Genomic DNA, 18,459 nt, shown 5'->3' with positions numbered 1-18,459 from the left:
TAAATTAGAAAGGGAGCACAAATGAGGTGCTATAATTTGGAATGTAAGTATCTGGGGAAGATATTCTATAGAGAATGGCATAAGCACCTCGAAACAAAATCGGTTTACTTCATGGGTAGAGAAAGCAGTGGGAAAAAAAAGAGGATATAAATACACAAGCTGAGAGATGCTCCGGAAACAATGATTATAAACCACTGGAGCACAGCTTGAGTGGCTTCTGATGTCACTGGAATCATGGTGTGTATTTATATCCTCGCAATTCATAATAATTTGTTCTCATTCCCTATCGTCTGTCTTCACAAAATATAGCATAGGCAAGGGGAGCAATCCTCAATAGAATGGGATTTGATCTGATGTGATATAAAGTGTTAAATAAGTGGGGCATGGATGATTGAAATGCCATGTAAGGCCAGCATGGAAAACAGCCATTCACTTAACATCTAATTTAACCCCAAGAATGCCAGGAAGAGAGTAGTTCAAGAAACCTTCTCATGGTCTGACCATTAATGATCCCTCTGCCCAAATCACCTGATTTTGACTTGCCTCGCTTTGTCTGGTTGAAATGGAACTAGAATTAGGTGTGATACTGGAAGAGGTGCTTTTATCCTGTGGGGAAGGGAAGTGTTCTAACCTAGGCTTCACCCAATCATGACTCCTTGTCCCGAAAAAAACCCTTTTTATTTGGCCAATGTGAATTCCTGGCATTCACATCCAGCAAAGTCCCGGCAAACAGTCTTTCAAGGGCAAATTGCAACCACAGGCCTTATCAGTCCTTGGATAGTTGCCAGGCCAATGGCTCATTACAGGTTCAACGCTGTACAAGGAAATGAGCACCGCCCCCTAGAATCGTGAATGACTAGCACATATGTGCAAGGGGAACCTTTGCCTTTACCTAGCTTTACATAGCATCCCAAAAGACTCTTAAGTGCACCAATCCTGGCTAGTAAATCAGGACACAGCAAGACAAGAAATTCTTACTTTTAATATTAACCCTGAAATGTCACATACGATTACCAGGTTCTCTGTGGTGGCACACAAAACCGGACAAAGAATATTTAAGAGCAATTGAACCTGTTTGAGTAGAAAATCACTTTCCATTCGAGGAATGGGGTAACTTGCCACACCATCTCGCCATGACCATCTCACCATGGCCAACACACCATGGCCAACTTGCAACAGTCAACTCATCATGGCCAACTCACTGCAAGGCAACTCACCATGGGAAAACCCGTTGCAGGACAATTTACCAATTCTATTTAATTATTTAAAGTAAATAAAATAATTTTTGCCATTCACATTTCATACTGTCCCTTCTTTTCCATCCTTTCTTTAATGATTCTATTCCACCAATTCTTTGATATTAGTGTAACTCTTGCCCTGCAGTGAGTTGTCCTCTGGTGAGTTGGCCATGGTGAGTTGGCAATGATGAGTTGACCCTAGCGAATCGCCATAGAGCCTTCCATGAATACTATATATTGGTCATTTTTCTCCGTCAGCTGCTCCATTGTATCTTCCTCTGATATGTCAGGGTCTCCCCAAATCTATACTTTAGGTTAGTTTCAATTAATAAGAATGGAGCCTTTTAGCATTGCATGCCTGCCTGCATACATACATGCTTGTACATTTGTATCATTCCTGTTTATTTACATTTGGCACTTCTGAATATTTCAAAACTATCTCTTTCCTTCTTTTCTTTCTTTCCACTGGTTAACCACCTCAATAAAGTCATCGGAGTCTAGAGAAAATAGAACATTGATTGCAGAAACTTGGCATGACTAGTTTAGTGAAGAGAAGGGGAGACATCCATCTATCTATCTATCTATCTATCTATCTATCTATCTATCTATCTATCTATCTATCTATCTGTCATCTTGAAGAGCCAAGGTGGCGCAGTGGTTAAATGCAGCACTGCAGGCTACTTCAGCTGACTGCAGTTCTGCAGTTCGGCTGTTCAAATCTCACCGGCTCAGGGTTGACTCAGCCTTCCATCCTTCCGAGGTGGGTAAAATGAGGATCCAGATTGTTGTTGGGGGCAATATGCTGACTCTGTAAACCACTTAGAGAGGGCTGAAAGCCCTATGAAGCAATATATAAGTCTAACTGCTATTGCTATTGCTATTGCTATTGCTATTGCTATTGCTATCTGTCTGTCTGTCTGTCTGTCTGTCTGTCTGTCTATCTATCTATCAATCAACAAATAAAAGGAGACAAGTATGAAAACACTGGAAAAATATGGATATAACTAAGTAAAACATAGCCACAAACACATAAAAAGAGTACATATAAAATGGGCAGTAGGACAGGGCTGGTAGGCACGCTGGTGCACTTATGCACGCCCCCTTAAGGAGCTTTTAAGAAATACATAAGGTCTATGGTAGACAGTTTAAGGTCAAAGGTATGGGGGTTAAAGGAACTAACAACAGAATCAGGTAGGGTGTTCCACACATTTACTATCTATTGCTTAAAATCGTTTTTCCTGCAATCAAGATTAGGATGGATTCCATTTGGTTTGTATCTATTGATAGCCCTTGTGTTATTGCAGTTAAAGTCAAAATAGTCATTAACAGGTAGGACGTTATGGCAGATTATCTTATGCAACTAAGCTCAGGTTGGAATGTAGACATGATATCAGTCTTCCAATATTTGAGGGGCTGCCACAGAGAGGAAGGGGTCAAGCTATTTTCCAAAGCACCCGAAGGCCAGAGAAGGAATACAATCAACCAATGGAACAGGAGTTGCCTTCAGAAGTTGTGGGCGCTTCATCACTGGAAGCTTTCAAGAAGAGACTGGACTGGGATCAGTCAGAAACAGTGTAGAGTTTCCTGCTTGGGTGGGAGGTTGGACTAGATGACCTACAGTGTCCCTTCCAACTCTACTATTCTGTGTAATTCAGGTCTTAGTGGATTGTTCTTTTAAGTAGCAATTTTAAAAGAGGCATACAGTTGACAATTAAGCAAAACATGAGCACTGTATTTGATAATTGGGGATGAAATGTAGAGGACATTGTTTTCTGGGGCTGTGGCGTTATGTGCCTTAAAAACAGGGTGTCCTGTGTGCTTCACAATGTATGTTTCTAGGAGCAGTTTACTTTGTTAACAAAACATTTCAAACCTAGTTTGTTCTTATTCTTGTCAGTAAGAAGGAGAGATGAGTGGATGTGTTATTTTTTCATATTTGCTCTTGTAATCCACATCTACAGTATGTATATGGAGTTGAAGTTACATGGATGAACTTTGGTTTGAACCCAGAGAGAACTCTTCCACTGTCCTTGAACCAGCCCTTGTTTTCCTTTTTTTGCTGTTGTGATACAAAATGCATTATCAAGGCCATAATAACTACCATAGCAACCAATTGCGAAGGCATAAACATGAGATGATGATTCAGGGGAAGAACAAACCACAAAGACAGAAGAATTCTTGAAGAACTTCTTTTCAGGCTAGTGTCTTTTAGATATTTTTTTTTTAAAAGGAGGGAGAAATAGTTATATAGAAATAGATAGATAGATAGATAGATAGATAGATAGATAGATAGATAGATAGATAGATAGATAGATAGATAGATAGATAGATAGAGATAGAGATAGAGATAGAGATAGAGATAGAGATAGAGATAGAGATGATAGAGATAGAGATAGAGATAGAGATAGATTGAGAAAGGCTGAATCATTTTCCCCCATAGATTGCTCTTCTAGTTTTTGTTAAGGTATCAGCTGCCCTTTAAATCTGCTAAGTATTTAGATTGCCTGCAGCAGATTAACAGACTGAAGAGTAAAGAGTCTTTTAAAACATATCTGGATGATTGTACATGTATACTGCTATTTTTTTCTTTTTTATGTATATTGAAATGGAATTATAAATACCATCAACACAAAAGGGAGTTTGTTCAGAAGCTGAAATACACCAAGTGAATTAGAGGAAGAGTGGGAAGCAGAGGAGAGAAGAAAGATAGGAAGAGAGGGATAGGAGAGAGGGTGAAGGGCGAAGATGAGGTGTATAAGGAGGAGTGGTAAGGGGAGAGAGGAGAAGGAGAAAGGAAGGGGAAGTAGAGTAGAAAATGATGGAGGGAAGACAGGAAGTAGAAAGGGGGAGGAGAGAGGGGGAAGAAAGTGTCGGATAAGGTATAAATAGGGTATATGGAGAGCAGAAGAGCCAATAACTGGGTTTTTCTTTTTTCTTTTTCCTTTGGTAGTTGATGGTAAGATGAATTGATGTAAGTACTTAATAATACAACATGATATTGACTATGTAATAGTATACATGTGATTATATGCTATGAAAATGAAAAATAAAAACTTTTTATGCAAAAAAAAGGAGGGAGAAATAGTGATATAGAAAAATATATATATATAGATTGAGAAAGGCTGAATCATTTTCCCCCATAGATTGCTCTTCTAGTTTTTGTTAAGATATCAGCTGCCCTTTAGATCTGCTAACTAGTTAGATTGCCTGCAGCAGATTATCAGACTGAAGAGTGAAGAGTCTTTTAAAACATATTTCAAAATGTTTTGAGTTCTTTCCCATGAAAAGGCAAGGGATATCATTAGAATGGAAGGTTGGAGAAAAAAAAGAATAAGAATAGAATTGTTTATTGGCCAAATGGGATTGCGCACATAAGGGATTTGTCTCTGGTGCATAAGCTCTCAGTGTACATAGACGCAACAAGTGATAAATCATCATAATAAAATGCAATCATTATAAATCATAGTTAACTGAGTGATGGTCATAGGATACTAAATAAGCAAACAGCATCAATCATAATAGGATGCTAAACAAAAGGAAACAAAATGAGAGACAGAGAACAAAGTTGTGATCCTAATGCTACTGTGAAAGAAAGGCCATAAAGTGGGGCAGATGTCACATAATATCTGTCTCATTTAGCAACGGAAATTTTGGGCTCAGTTGTCCTCGTAAATGGAGGACTTACCTGCAGGTGACAGAATCTCAAATTCAGTGGACGGTTAGGCAACATAATCTTTGTTTCTGAAACAAAACACCTTGTGAGTGCTGGTAGTTAAAACGGATTTGTTCCGCTGCACATTTATTTCAGAACTCAGCTTATTGATTTAAGAGCCCTGGTGGCACAATGGTTAGCAACAGCAATGGCGCTTAGAATTATATACCACTCCACAGTGTGTTTACAGCCCTCCCTAAGCAGTTTACAGAGTTAGCCTATTGCCCCCCAATGATCTGGGTCCTCATTTTACCCACCTCGGAAAGGCGGAAGGCTGAGTCGATCTTGAGCCGGTCAAGATTGAACTCCTGGCTGTGAGCTGAACTAGCCTGCAAGAATTGCATTCTGACCACTGCACCACTGCTGAAAGAAGAGAGGGAAGGAACGAAGGAACAGCAATAGCACTTTGACTTATATGCTGCTTCACAGTGCTTTACTGTCTGTAAAAGAGGTTTACGGACTCAGTATCTTGCCCCCAACAATCTGGGTCCTCATTTTACCCACCTCAGAAGGATGGAAGGCTGAGTCAACTTTGAGTTAATCAGGATGAAACTGCTGGCAGTTGGCAGAGTTAGTCTGCAATTCTGCATTCTAACCACTGTGCCACCACAGTCCGGCCTTCCTTCCTTCCTTCCTTCTTTCCAGCCTTTTCACCAAAAGGGTTGCTGATGTGGAAGGACTACTAAAGGAAAGCTTTCTACAGTAGCAATAGCACTTAGACTTATATAGTGGTTCCCAGTGCTTTACAGCCCTCTCTAAGTAGTTTACAGAGTCAGCCAATTTGCCCCCAACAATCTGGGTCCTCATTTGACCCACCTCGGAAGGAAGGATGGAAGGCTAAGTGAACTTTGATTCAATCAGGATTGAGCCTCTGGGAGTCGGCAGAGTTAGCTTGCAATACTGCATTCTAACCACTGGGAAGGAAGGAAAGGGAGGGAGGGAAGGAAGGAAAGAAGGAAGGAAGGAAGGAAAAGGAGGGAGGGATGGAAGGAAGGAAGGAAAATAGCAAAAGCACTTAGACTTATATACTGCTTTACTGCCCTCTCTAAGAGGTTTACAGACTCAGTATCTTGCCCCCAGCAATTTGGGTCCTCATTTTACTGACCTCGGAAGGGTGGAAGGCTAAGTTAACCTTGACCCAGTCAAGATTGAACTCCTGGCTGTGGGCAGAGTTAGCTTGCAATACTGCATTTTGACCCCTGCACCATCGCAGAAAGAAGGGAGGGGGGAGGGAGGAAAAGAAGGAGGTGGGAGGGTGGAAGGAAGGAACAGCAATAGCACTTAGATTTATATACTACTTTATGGTGCTTTACAGCCCTCTCTAAGCAGTTTACAGAGTCAGCATATCCTTCAATCCTGATTGGCTCAAGATTGACTCAGCCTTCCATCCTTCTGAGGTGGATAAAATGAGGACCCAGATTGTTGAGGGCAAATGTGTGACATTGTAAACTGCTTAGAGAAGGCTCTAAAGCACTGTGAAGCAGTATGTATATCTATTGCTGGGGTTATTTAGGAAGAAATGAATGTCTTCTTCATATTGAGTAAGTCAAATGATACCAATACTTTAAAAAGATGCAAACTTGCTAGAATGGCAGAAGGGTATTAATAAATTTGTTTGGGCAGGGAAGAAGCCGAGAATAAAACTTAAAAGAATACAAGATGTACGCGAGAGAGGAGGTTTGAAATTGCCAAATCTAAAACTATATTATGAAGCCGTAATTTTATCATTAATCAGTGATTGGATTAACTCAACAGATGATAGAATACTTAATATCGAAGGGCATGATTTGGTATATGGTTGGCATGCTTATTTGTTATATGACAAGAATGTGGATAAGAATTTTAAAAGTCATATTTTAAGGAATGCTGTACTACGGGTCTGGAAAAAATATCAATATAAACTAAACGATAAGATACCTATGTGGGCAATTTCCAGACATGCAATAGAGAACATAAATATAGTACAAAAACAGGATGTAACTACATACAGACAGCTTCTCACTTTAGAAAGAGGCGTATTACAATGAAAACCCTTGAATGTACTAAAAGAGGAAAAGGTAATTCAAACATGGTTTCAGTATGGGCAATTACAGGCCAGATGGAAAAAAGATCAAAAAAATTGGCTTTACGCAAAATGAGGATAATTTACTAAAACAAATTAGGGATCAAAGTCAAATGCGTATTGAGTAGGCCAAGAAGAACAAACCTGCCATCACTAACACCAGCAGAACATGCATAATGTACTGATGTCCTTCCCCATTGTTTCATTGCAGTTCCCCCCCAGATTATCAACATCTCATCCGACATCACCATCAATGAAGGCAGCAGTGTCACTCTCCTGTGCTTAGCCTTTGGAAGGCCAGAACCGACAGTAACATGGAAGCATCTCTCTAGCAAAGGTAAGAGGTGGCCTGCAAACAGGAAGATGGGTATTCCGGGATAAAATACACCGTGTAGAAGAGAAGACAGGTATGTGATGTGAGAGAGGGAAAAGGGTCGCTTGAAACCTCATGCATTAATATAGGTGCGGCGAGCTCGATTACATTGAGGGAAGCATCTGGGTTGTGTTTGACCTTGGAGGACTGGGGTGATGGATGTAGCCATGGTGGGTGTGTCACGGGGTGGACGAGATGTCACTCGTGTTGGAGATTCCTATGGTGGCCATGTGCTAAGACAGGATTTCCCTGAGACCCTCCCTCACTCTCATCATAATCTCCTTCCTTCCCTCCCCCCTCCCTCCCTCTCTCTCCCTCCCTCCCTCCTCCCTTCTCTTCTCTTCTTTTTCCTTTCATCTTCCTTCTCCTTCCTTCCCCTCTTTCCTTATTTTTCCATCCTTGTTCTCTCCCCATCTTCCATTCTTTTTCTTTGCCTTTCCTCTTTCCCTTTCTCTTTTCCCGTCCTTTCTTGGAGGCTCAAATGCAAAAGGGGAAAGTTGTCTCCTTTTTGTTTTGTTTTCAGTTTGTTTTCATAGCCCTCTGCCAGCGAGAATGGAACCCAGGGTGGCAGCATGCCCCATTCCCAGTCCATTTTGGCTATAACAGCCTCCTGCAGCCCTCTGCCAGCAAAAATGGGGCATGGGGGGGGGGCTGTACGTGACTCCTACCTCTTAGCCTGGGGGGTGAAATTATACACCCCTCAGAGAGGGCCCACAATTTGGGTGTCCTCCTGGACCCACAGCTGACATTAGAACACCATTTGTCAGCTGTGACCAGGGGGGCTTTTGCCCAGGTTCGCCTGGTGCACCAGTTGCGGCCCTACCTGGACCGGGAGGCACTTCAAATGGTCACTCACGCCCTCGTCACCTCAAGACTGGATTACTGTAACGCGCTCTACATGGGGCTGCCCCTGAAGAGTGTTTGAAGACTACAGTTGGTCCAGAATGCAGCCGCGCGAGCGATATTGGGTGTACCTAGACACACCCATGTTACACCTATCCTCCCCTGAGCACTGTTTTCATGGGCAGAGACACCATGAGCCAGACCCTTGCTGTTTCCAAATCAGATCTAAGCACCCTGCGGGCTGGATTTGGCCGAAGGGCCTTGAATTTGACACCCCTGCATTAACATTTGGAAAGATATGCCTGGAGATCTTTCAAGATTCCAGACAGTCGACAATCCATATGTTGCAATTGGATTGTTCCTGGATCAGATCTGACCCTGTGGATCACACAAAGCTTTGATGAAGCAGACATAATTATTATTAATTTTTTGCAAATATAGATCTGTAGTTGATGCATTGGAACTTGACGGTGGGAAATTTCAACGGGAAGGGGCACCAGTGAGAGGCCAGTTTACCTTTTATTTCCTCTTTTAAATTGAGTAAGATTTGGCTCAGAATTCTCCTCTGCATCACCTGCTTTGATTGTTTAGAAATGACTGGACAAATAATTGCAATAGCCTGTATGAAGGTCGCATTAACAAGCGAACGCTAATTCCTGCACTCTGCAGTTGTTGGAAAGGCTGATGATCAGCTCATAAGGTTCCAACAGTGTGTCCAGGTTTGATGGTGGTACAAATGGTTCTAGATTAGTTCAAGGAATTGCGGGAAGGATGAGGAATAAAACTAGTAGCAGACTGGGAATGCCCAACAGGTGAGACACTAGAGGAAGAAAGAGGACACATCTTATTGTTGGAATATTAAATAGCATCTGTAAATAGACACGGGCAACTTCTCTTAATGATGTCCGGCTTCTCAAAGTGGTTGTGTTTTTGTCTTGATGGGTTTACAAAGGAAACATCATATGATGAACTAAAGGTGTTTTTCAAAAGGCAACTGGATTTTGTTGCCTTTTTTGGGGAGGGGGAGTCCACCTTTGGGACATGACCTAGATGACTGAGAATCTTCATAGACATGGAGATGTCTATAGATCTCCATAGACATGGAGATGCCATAAGTTGACGAATTCAGAGATTGTGCCTTGGAGTTTGAGATATGGTGGGACATTCTCTACCAACAGATTTCCCAAGGTTGGTCTTTTGTACGGTGACCAAATGTTCCATGCGCAGAAGAATGCAACCAACATACTCAAGTCCTTGCTGGTGACTAGTTTTCTGAAATCTTTTTGATGTCAGTTTCCAGCAGGCTTTGGTGACAAAAAGGAAGGAAGCCTTGTCTGCTTTGTTTTTCAGTCCTATAACTATTATGGCCCGCCAGCGGCCAGCAGAGATGGCAGCAGATTCGTACAGTGAGGAGGGTTGGGGAGGAAGATGGGCCAGTCCTGGAGTCTGGGGAAGGTTCTGATGAGGGCTCTGTGTCAGAGGCAGAGAGGGAGCCAGAGCCATATGCCTGTTATCAGCTGCCTTCAGAGTCAGACATCAGTGAGGCATGCGAACAGCTGGAGCCTGTTCCCAGTGTGCCCATGTGCAGAGTGGCCAGAGGAAGGGAACAGCTAAAGAACAGGGGTTGACTTGGGATGAAGGCCACAGGTGGATGATGAACGGCCCCTCCCAGAGGGAATAAAAGAGGAGCGAAAGGGGAGTGGAGTTTGCAGGAGACAATTAGTTCGCTGAATTGGTTCGTGACTCTCCAAGACTCCTTGCCAAGTTCTGCAAATATCGACCTGGCAGCACTCCAAGCCAGCTAAGATCTATGACTGTAAAGCCTCCCTTGAAAGACTTTGCTGGATGTGAATGAGCAGAATTCACAGTAAATTAATAGAAGGGTTTTTTGTCGGGACAAGGAGTTTGCTTCATGCTCTTGGGAAGCTTCGGTCAGAACAATAACATTTTTAATGTAGAGTTCTCTGCATCCAAGATTTGACCACAGGGTAAGAAGAGTAGCTAAGAATATTTTAGATCTAATGGAGAGATCATCCTGCAGCATCTCAATTCTTCTCAGACTCTTCTGCAATACATCCGGATAACTTTCCTTTGGTCTGCAATCCTGAACCATTCGGCCACGTTTCCAAAGAAATCAGAAATTTGGATCGTTCCAGTTTTTTCTTTCCGAATGGCGTTGGATTTCGTGTCTCTTTTTCGTGTCTCAAGAGCCAAGGTGGCACAGTGGTTAAATGCAGCACTGCAGGCTACTGCTAGATCAGCAGTTCAGCGGTTCAAATCTCACCGGCTCAGGGTTGACTCAGCCTTCCATCCTTCCGAGGTGGGTAAAATGAGGACCCAGATTGTTGGGGGCAATATGCTGACTCTCTGTAAACCGCTTAGAGAGGCCTGAAAGGCCTATGAAGTGGTATATAAGTCTACTGCTATTGCTATATTGCTATTGCTATCTTTTTGTGAGAGTTTACCAGTGTATCTCAACACAACAAAACAGTTCCTCTTGATTTTAGGTGCACACATTGATGCTACAGAATGAATGGGGTAGTAGGTAGATGAAGGTGAATGGAACACACTGAAAACTAACAGAAGAACATGCATTGCTAATGGCATTTGTAAAAAGAAATCCCTCTAGCTAAGCTGCAGGAAGGAGAAGAAAGGAAAGGAAGGCAAGAGTAATTTAATAAAGCATAACTAATCTATTTGGCACTCCAGTTAGTTTCCCAAGGATCAAGAGAGGTTTAGAGGAGATACCAGTCTGGAAGTCACATAAGAATTTTTTATTGTCTGTCTCAAACAGGAGCAGCGTTAAAATAGAAACCTCCAGTCTACATGCAGGGTTCTTTAATGACTAAAATGCATAAGGTACTATCTATCTATCTATCTATCTATCTATCTATCTATCTATCTATCTATCTATCATCTATCTATCTATCTATCTATCTATATCTATATCTATATCTATATCTATATCTATATCTATCTATCTATCTATCTATATCTATATCTATATCTATATCTATATCTATATCTATATCTATATCTATATCTATATCTATCTATCTATCTATCTATCTATCTATCTATCTATCTATCTATCTATCTATCTATATCTATATCTATATCTATATCTATATCTATATCTATATCTATATCTATATCTATATCTATATCTATATCTATCTATATCTATCTATCTATCTATCTATCTATCTATCTATCTATCTATATCTATATCTATATCTATATCTATATCTATATCTATATCTATATCTATATCTATCTATCTATCTATCTATCTATCTATATCTATATCTATATCTATATCTATATCTATATCTATATCTATATCTATATCTATCTATCTATCTATCTATCTATCTATCTATCTATCTATCTATCTATATCTATATCTATATCTATATCTATATCTATATCTATATCTATATCTATATCTATATCTATCTATCTATCTATATCTATCTATATCTATATCTATATCTATATCTATATCTATATCTATATCTATATCTATATCTATATCTATATCTATATCTATATCTATATCTATATCTATCTATCTATCTATCTATCTATCTATCTATCTATATCTATATCTATATCTATATCTATATCTATATCTATATCTATATCTATATCTATCTATCTATCTATCTATCTATCTATATCTATATCTATATCTATATCTATATCTATATCTATATCTATATCTATATCTATATCTATATCTATATCTATATCTATCTATCTATCTATCTATCTATATCTATATCTATATCTATATCTATATCTATATCTATATCTATATCTATATCTATATCTATATCTATATCTATATCTATATCTATCTATCTATCTATATATCTATCTATCTATCTATATCTATCTATATCTATATCTATATCTATATCTATATCTATATCTATATCTATCTATCTATCTATATCTATATCTATATCTATATCTATATCTATATCTATATCTATATCTATATCTATATCTATATCTATATCTATCTATCTATCTATCTATCTATCTATCTATCTATCTATCTATCTATCTATCTATCTATCTATCTATCTATCTATCTATCTATCTATCTATATTTCCCTGAGACCAGCTATAAATCCAACTGTTTCCCCAAAGAGATTCAAAACGTACAAATTCCCGTGCGGTGAAAGTTATTTCCCCCCCCCCCCCACTGCAGCACTTTCTCAACTTGAATAGCCTTATTCTTAAGTCATATTTATACAGAAGCTGTGCGGCTTCTTTGCATTTTTTTTAAAAAGAAGCCTTAAGTAAGCAAAAGCAATGCCTTGAAAAGGGGCTTCTCGTTTCATAAGGAAGTCCTCCTTCTCTTCAGTAGCCGGGCGAAGAAAAAAGTTGTTGAAAGTGATGAGATTGCTTTTAGAGCAGCGGCGAAGCATCGTCTCTCTTGCCTCGACCTCCTCCTCTCCCATGGCACTCTCTGTAGAGAGGGCTAAAGAATGGAACATCTCAGCCTTGCCAAACGCCATCCTTTTCCCAAAGAACCACTGCCTTGATTTTTTGTATTATAGAATGGAATGGAATGGAATAGAATAGAATAGAATTAGAGTGAAATGGAATGGAATGGAGTAGAGTAGAGTAGAATAGAATAGAATAGAATAGAATAGAATAGAATAGAATAGAATAGAATAGAATAGAATAGAATAGAATAGAATAGAATAGAATAGAATAGAATTAGAGTGAATGGAATGGAGTAGAGTAGAGTAGAATAGAATAGAATAGAATAGAATAGAATAGAATTTGAGTGAAATGGAATGGAATAAAGTAGAGTAGAGCAAAATAGAGCAGAGCAGAACAGAATAGGGAAAGAATGTAAAGGAATAATGGAATGGAATAGAATAGAATAGAATGGAGGGAGGAAGGGGAAGGTAGGTAGGTAGGGTAGGTAGGTAGGGTAGGAAGGAAGGAAAGAAGGAAGAAGAAGGAAGGAAGGAAGGAAGGAAGGAAGGAAGGAAGGAATCAAGCAAACAATAGTACTTATATATCGCTTTACAGTGTACAAGTCAGCCTATTGCCCCAAGAATCTGGGTCCTCATTTTACCCATGTTGGAAGGAGGAAAGTCTGCGTCAACCTTGAGATGGTGAGAATTGAACTGCCGAACTGCTGGCAGCCTGCAATTAGCAGAAGTAGCCTGCAGTACTGCATTCTAACCAAAGCACCACCAATACTCTTTTAACCAAATACCAAATATAACCGTTTTTAGCAACCTTTGGAAGTAGCAAAGTCTCTGAAAAAAGTGACTTATGAACGAGCCTCGTACTTTTGACCATTGCAGCATCCCAGGGTCACATGATTAAAATTTGGGTGTTTGGCAACCAGTAGGTACTGATGATGGTTATAGCATTCTGGAGTCATTTGATCACCATTGGTAATCTTCTCAGCTGTCTTCCGATGAGCAAAGTCAACGGGGGAAGCCAGGTTCACTTAATGATGGCATGCTTCCCTTAACTGTAGAGATTCACTTAACAACACATGGTGAAACATGGTCGTATCAGGCTTAAAGGTAAAGGTTCCCCTTGTACAAATGTGCTAGTCATTCCTGACTCTAGGGGGCGGTGCTCATCTCCGTTTCAAAGCCAAAGAGCCAGCGCTGTCCGAAGACGTTCTCCATGGTCATGTGACTGGCATGACTAAATGCCGAAGACGCACGGAACTCTGTTACCTTCCCACCAAAGGTGGTTCCTATTTTTCTACTTGCATTTTTATGTGCATTCGAACTGCTAGGTTGGCAGAAGTTGGGACAAGTCATGGGAGTTCACTCAGTTATATAGCACTAGAGATTTGAACAACCGAATTGCCAACCTTTCTGATCAAAAAGCTCAGCGTCTTAGTCACTGAGCCACTGTGTATCAGGTTTATGCTTCACTTAAAAACCGCCTAGCTGAGCAATGGCAGTTTTAGGTCCAGCTGTGGTCATAAATGGAACAGTATCTCTATATGTTTCTCTGCTGCAGATATTAAATAGCCAATTCCCTTTTATTTCCTTCTCTTAATCTTCATGGGAAGATTCACTCCTTCATAATGCAGGCCAACGAGTTTGATACATCTTTATGTTATGAGCAATCATCTCCCTAACAAACGACTCAAATTTTGTAGAGCCACGAGGGCTGAATCAAATTGTTCTTATTCTCTTTTTGAGACAAAACATGCATCATCAGAAATAATATATACATCAGCAGTCCATTTTTTTCTTGGCAGCTACTGAAACAAGATATCTTACAGATACCAGAAATCCCTCATGTGCATTTATTTGATCTTAAATACATATTGATATAAGGCTGAAGATTTTTTCCCCAAGGCATGTCTTTGCTTCTAATAAATGATATTAAATAAAGAGATAACAAGCGGATAGTTCACTCTTTTTTTTTAACACGAAAACAAAATATGGTGTTTTCCCAAAATTTAAACATATTGCTGTGTGCAGCTCATGGTACAGAAAACCTCACCAGTCCCTTGACCTGCCTTTAATAATAATAACAACTCTTCCAAGAATGTTTGTCTTAGTAAGACCACACCTAGAGTACTGCATCAATAAAAAAGATGTGGAGACTCTAGAAAGAGTGCAGAGAAGAGCAACAAAGATGATTAGTGGACTGGAGGCTAAAACATACGATGAACACTTGCAGGAACTGGGCATGGTTAGCCTAATGAAGAGAAGGACCAGGGGAGACATGATAGCAGTCTTCCAATATTTGAGCAGCTGTCACAGAGAGGAAGGGGTCAAGCTGTTTTCCAAGGCACCTGAAGGCCAGACAAGGAATGATGGTTGGAAACTGTTCAAGAAGAGATTCAATCTGGAAATAAGGAGGAATTATTTTACAGTGAGAACAATCAACCAATGGTACAGAAGTGGCTTCCAGAAGTTCATCACTGGAAGCTTTCAAGAAGAGACTGGACTGTCATCTGTCAGAAATAGTGTAAGGTCTTCAGTTGGATTAGAGGACCTACAAGATCCCTTCCAACTCTGTTAATCTGTAATCTGCAAATGTTGCAGTAAATTCTCACCCCATCTTTTCTCTTGATCAGTTGCCTAGTCCTTCCATTTCTCTCAACTGTGCCAGGCATAATAATAATTTCTCCACTCACTGCACATGCTCCAAGTATGTGAATTTCTGCTCGCTGACTGTCACCACTAGGGAATAAACAAACTTTATCTGATCCAGAGCAGATGGATTGGTACTTCTCCCAGCCCATGGTTTGGTAATTATGTCCAAATTTGTCATTTAAAATATCTCTTCTCTTGTTCTTTCTTAGTGACAAAGTTTCATATAATCCTCCATTGGCAGTAAAAAAAAAAAAATTTTTTTTGGCTCTTAGCTTACGTACATTGTAGAGTAACTATGAGGATACAGTGAAAGAGAACTGTGTAGTCTAGGCCAGTTTTTATCAACTGTAGTAACTTTAAGGCAGTGGTGAAATTCAAAAAAAATTCCCTACTGGTTCTGTAGGCATGACTTGGAGGTCGTGTGACCCGGTGGGCGTGGCTTGGAGGTCGTGTGACCAGGTGGGCGTGGCTTGGAGGTCATGTGACTGGGTGGGTGTGGCTTGGTGGTCGTGTGATCGGGTGGGTGTGGATGCACCACTGACTCACACACAATGTAAAAGCAGCTGGACTTCACACAAAATGGCCCCTGCAACAAGCAGGCACCTCACAGAGTCACAGAGAGCTCAAAAACAAACTATCACACTTTGCACAAAAATAACACAAAAGCTACACAACTGACGCACACAATGCAAAAGCAGCTGGACTTCACATGTTTCTGGCAAGTTCCAGAGCAGAGTGATAACAAACCTCCACACAAACCTCAAGCAGCCTCTGCTTGCAATTGGTCCAGCCCAGTTTTGTCTGCACCAAGGCTGCACGGCAATAAATCCCAAATGTAATTTGCAAAAGAAGAGCAAATCAAGGAGTTCAGAGAGCAAAAGATCCAGGTAATTAGTCCAGAATGCCAAAAAGGAATGCAAGGACTCTTTGCAAGTTCAAACATCAGCACACAACATTTCAGGAACTCAGCGTTTGTTCCCAACAAATTCCCCTCCCCACAGCGTCTCCTTAAGTCTCATTCCCCAGGTGTGCCTGGTGAAGATGGGCAGGGTACTCTCCTCCCTAGTAATCTGCTCTGTCATGCCTTCTCTGCACTCTCCAAGCCCTTGGATCAGGAGCCGGTGGTTCTTGCTCCTCAGCCGAGCTCTGGCGCAGTGGTTAAATGCAGCACTGCAGGCTACTGCTAGATCAGCAGGTCAGCGGTTCAAATCTCACCGGCTCAGGGTTGACTCAGCCTTCCATCCTTCCGAGGTGGGTAAAATGAGGACCCAGATTGTTGGGGGCAATATGCTGACACTCTGTAAACCGCTTAGAGAGGCCTGAAAGGCCTATGAAGCGGTATATAAGTCTACTACTACTGCTACTGCTATTGTTCCTCCTGCCTCTGTTCCTCCCTCCCTGCAGGCCTTACTAATTCTGAAGAGCCTTGCCTGGCCTGACTCTGCCCTTCCACAGTTTCCACCCAAGGCCAACGGAGCTGCCCTCTCCCTGGCTGTCAGTTCTTGTGCCAGCTCATCTTCCCCTGCAGATTCAGACTCCAACGTGGACATGACAGTTATCTTCATGATGCTTTTTGTTCTTCTTCTCACTCTACCCTCACCTGTAATGTTATACACACACATACACAAACAAATGCACACACACACACATACATATATACATTTCTGCTTTGGCTTCCTACTGAGACTAGTAATTGCGAAACCACTCAGGAAACCTATTTTCCTGAATCTTAATAAATCTGAGCCCTCTTGACAAATATTAGCAAATTCAAGGTTTGCAACCTCTCCAGGGAGAGGAAGGGAAATATTATTGTCTACATTTAGCAGATGTAAAGAAGCAAAGCTACATAGAAGCTGGCGACTAATTTTCAATCAAAGAACAAGTGTCTTCAGGGAATAAAAATATCCAGATTCCCGCTTGGGGGAAACAGGTACCCTGTGGATTCACAACAGAATAAAAAGAGATAGCGTGCATCTGGAATTATTGAAAGGGTGGGATTCGTCTCCTGGTTATTTCCCAAACTAAGCACTGGCTGAGCTTCATTCAATATCGCAATCACAGCCTTGCCGAGGAGAAGGTTTTAATCTTTTTCTTCAGGATTTTATTCATCAGCCTGCACCAAGAGAGATTCTGGATTGCACTTTTCTCCAATTTATTCCTGGTTGCGCTGCTCCCTGAATTCAAGATGTTCTCAAAAAGATTGGGATTTTCACCGCTTTATTTGCTCTTGAAAGAGGTGGGTGGGTGGGGAAATAAATCAATTAATTTCTGCCGAACCATCCGCAGATAGCAGATGCAACAAGAAAAAAAAAATAATCAACTCGGGATAATTTTCTTTTCTTGGAAGACTGAAGCCACACTGGTTGGAAATAGAGAGAGCTTCTTTGGGTAGATTGCTAATACATTTTGTTAAAATTTAATGTAGATGAATGGCAAGGATTCAATCCAAGGATGAGGAAGCCACCTACTGAAATAGAGATTTTTCATTAATTCTCATTCTAGGCTATTCTGTTAATCATGTTGAAAAATCTATATTGTTCATACTCTCTTTAAGATCAGGTCATACTTTTCCTTGAGATATGTAATTTTCATGTACAAAGCAACTTACATACCCTTTTTAAAAAATCCTGCATGCAGATGCTTTTAATGAATGCATCAAGCCTTTGTAGGATTGAAGTCAACTCTTCGGTAACTGGTTCTACATGGATATTTCCATGCTATTTCCCTAGCAATGTTACCAAATTGGTGGGTCACTCTTAATTTTCAAATACTGTAAGGAAGTTTTAAAGGGACATGTAGGCTCAGTGGCTAAGACACTGATCAGAAAGGTCAGCAGTTCGGCGGTTCGAATCCCTAGAGCCACGTAACTGAGTGAGCTCCAGTTAGTTGTCCCAGCTTCTGCCAACCTAGCAGTTCGAAAGAACATAAAAATGCAAGAAGAAAAATAGGAATCACCTTTGGTGGGAAGGTAACAGTGTTCCGTGCACCTTTGGTGTTGAGTCATGCCGGCCACATGACCACAGAGACGTCTTTGGACAGCGCTGGCTCTTTGGCTTTGAAACAGAGATGAGCACTGCCCCCTAGAGTCAGGAATGACTAGCACATATGTGCAATGAGAACCT

The 18,459-nt window shown here is 40.6% G+C and overlaps 1 protein-coding gene across 2 annotated transcripts in view; it reads left to right on the top strand.

The window, feature by feature from the left end:
• OPCML (opioid binding protein/cell adhesion molecule like) overlaps positions 1–18,459 on the top strand; it is a 401,977-nt gene that overhangs the window by 308,235 nt on the left and 75,283 nt on the right. The window contains exons 3-4 of one of the 2 annotated variants that reach the window (XM_032229650.1): positions 7,224–7,349; positions 17,412–17,414. In XM_032229650.1, the coding sequence (XP_032085541.1) occupies positions 7,224–7,349; positions 17,412–17,414 (129 nt within the window). The remainder of the gene's footprint in view (positions 1–7,223; positions 7,350–17,411; positions 17,415–18,459) is intronic. The other variant, XM_032229651.1, reaches the window with a different exon arrangement.

The sequence above is a fragment of the Thamnophis elegans genome, chromosome 13 (assembly GCF_009769535.1).
Source record: "Thamnophis elegans isolate rThaEle1 chromosome 13, rThaEle1.pri, whole genome shotgun sequence".
Classification (NCBI taxonomy): domain Eukaryota; kingdom Metazoa; phylum Chordata; class Lepidosauria; order Squamata; family Colubridae; genus Thamnophis; species Thamnophis elegans.
Note: the sequence above shows the minus strand (reverse complement) of the source record. Positions and strands in the feature narration are given on the sequence as shown.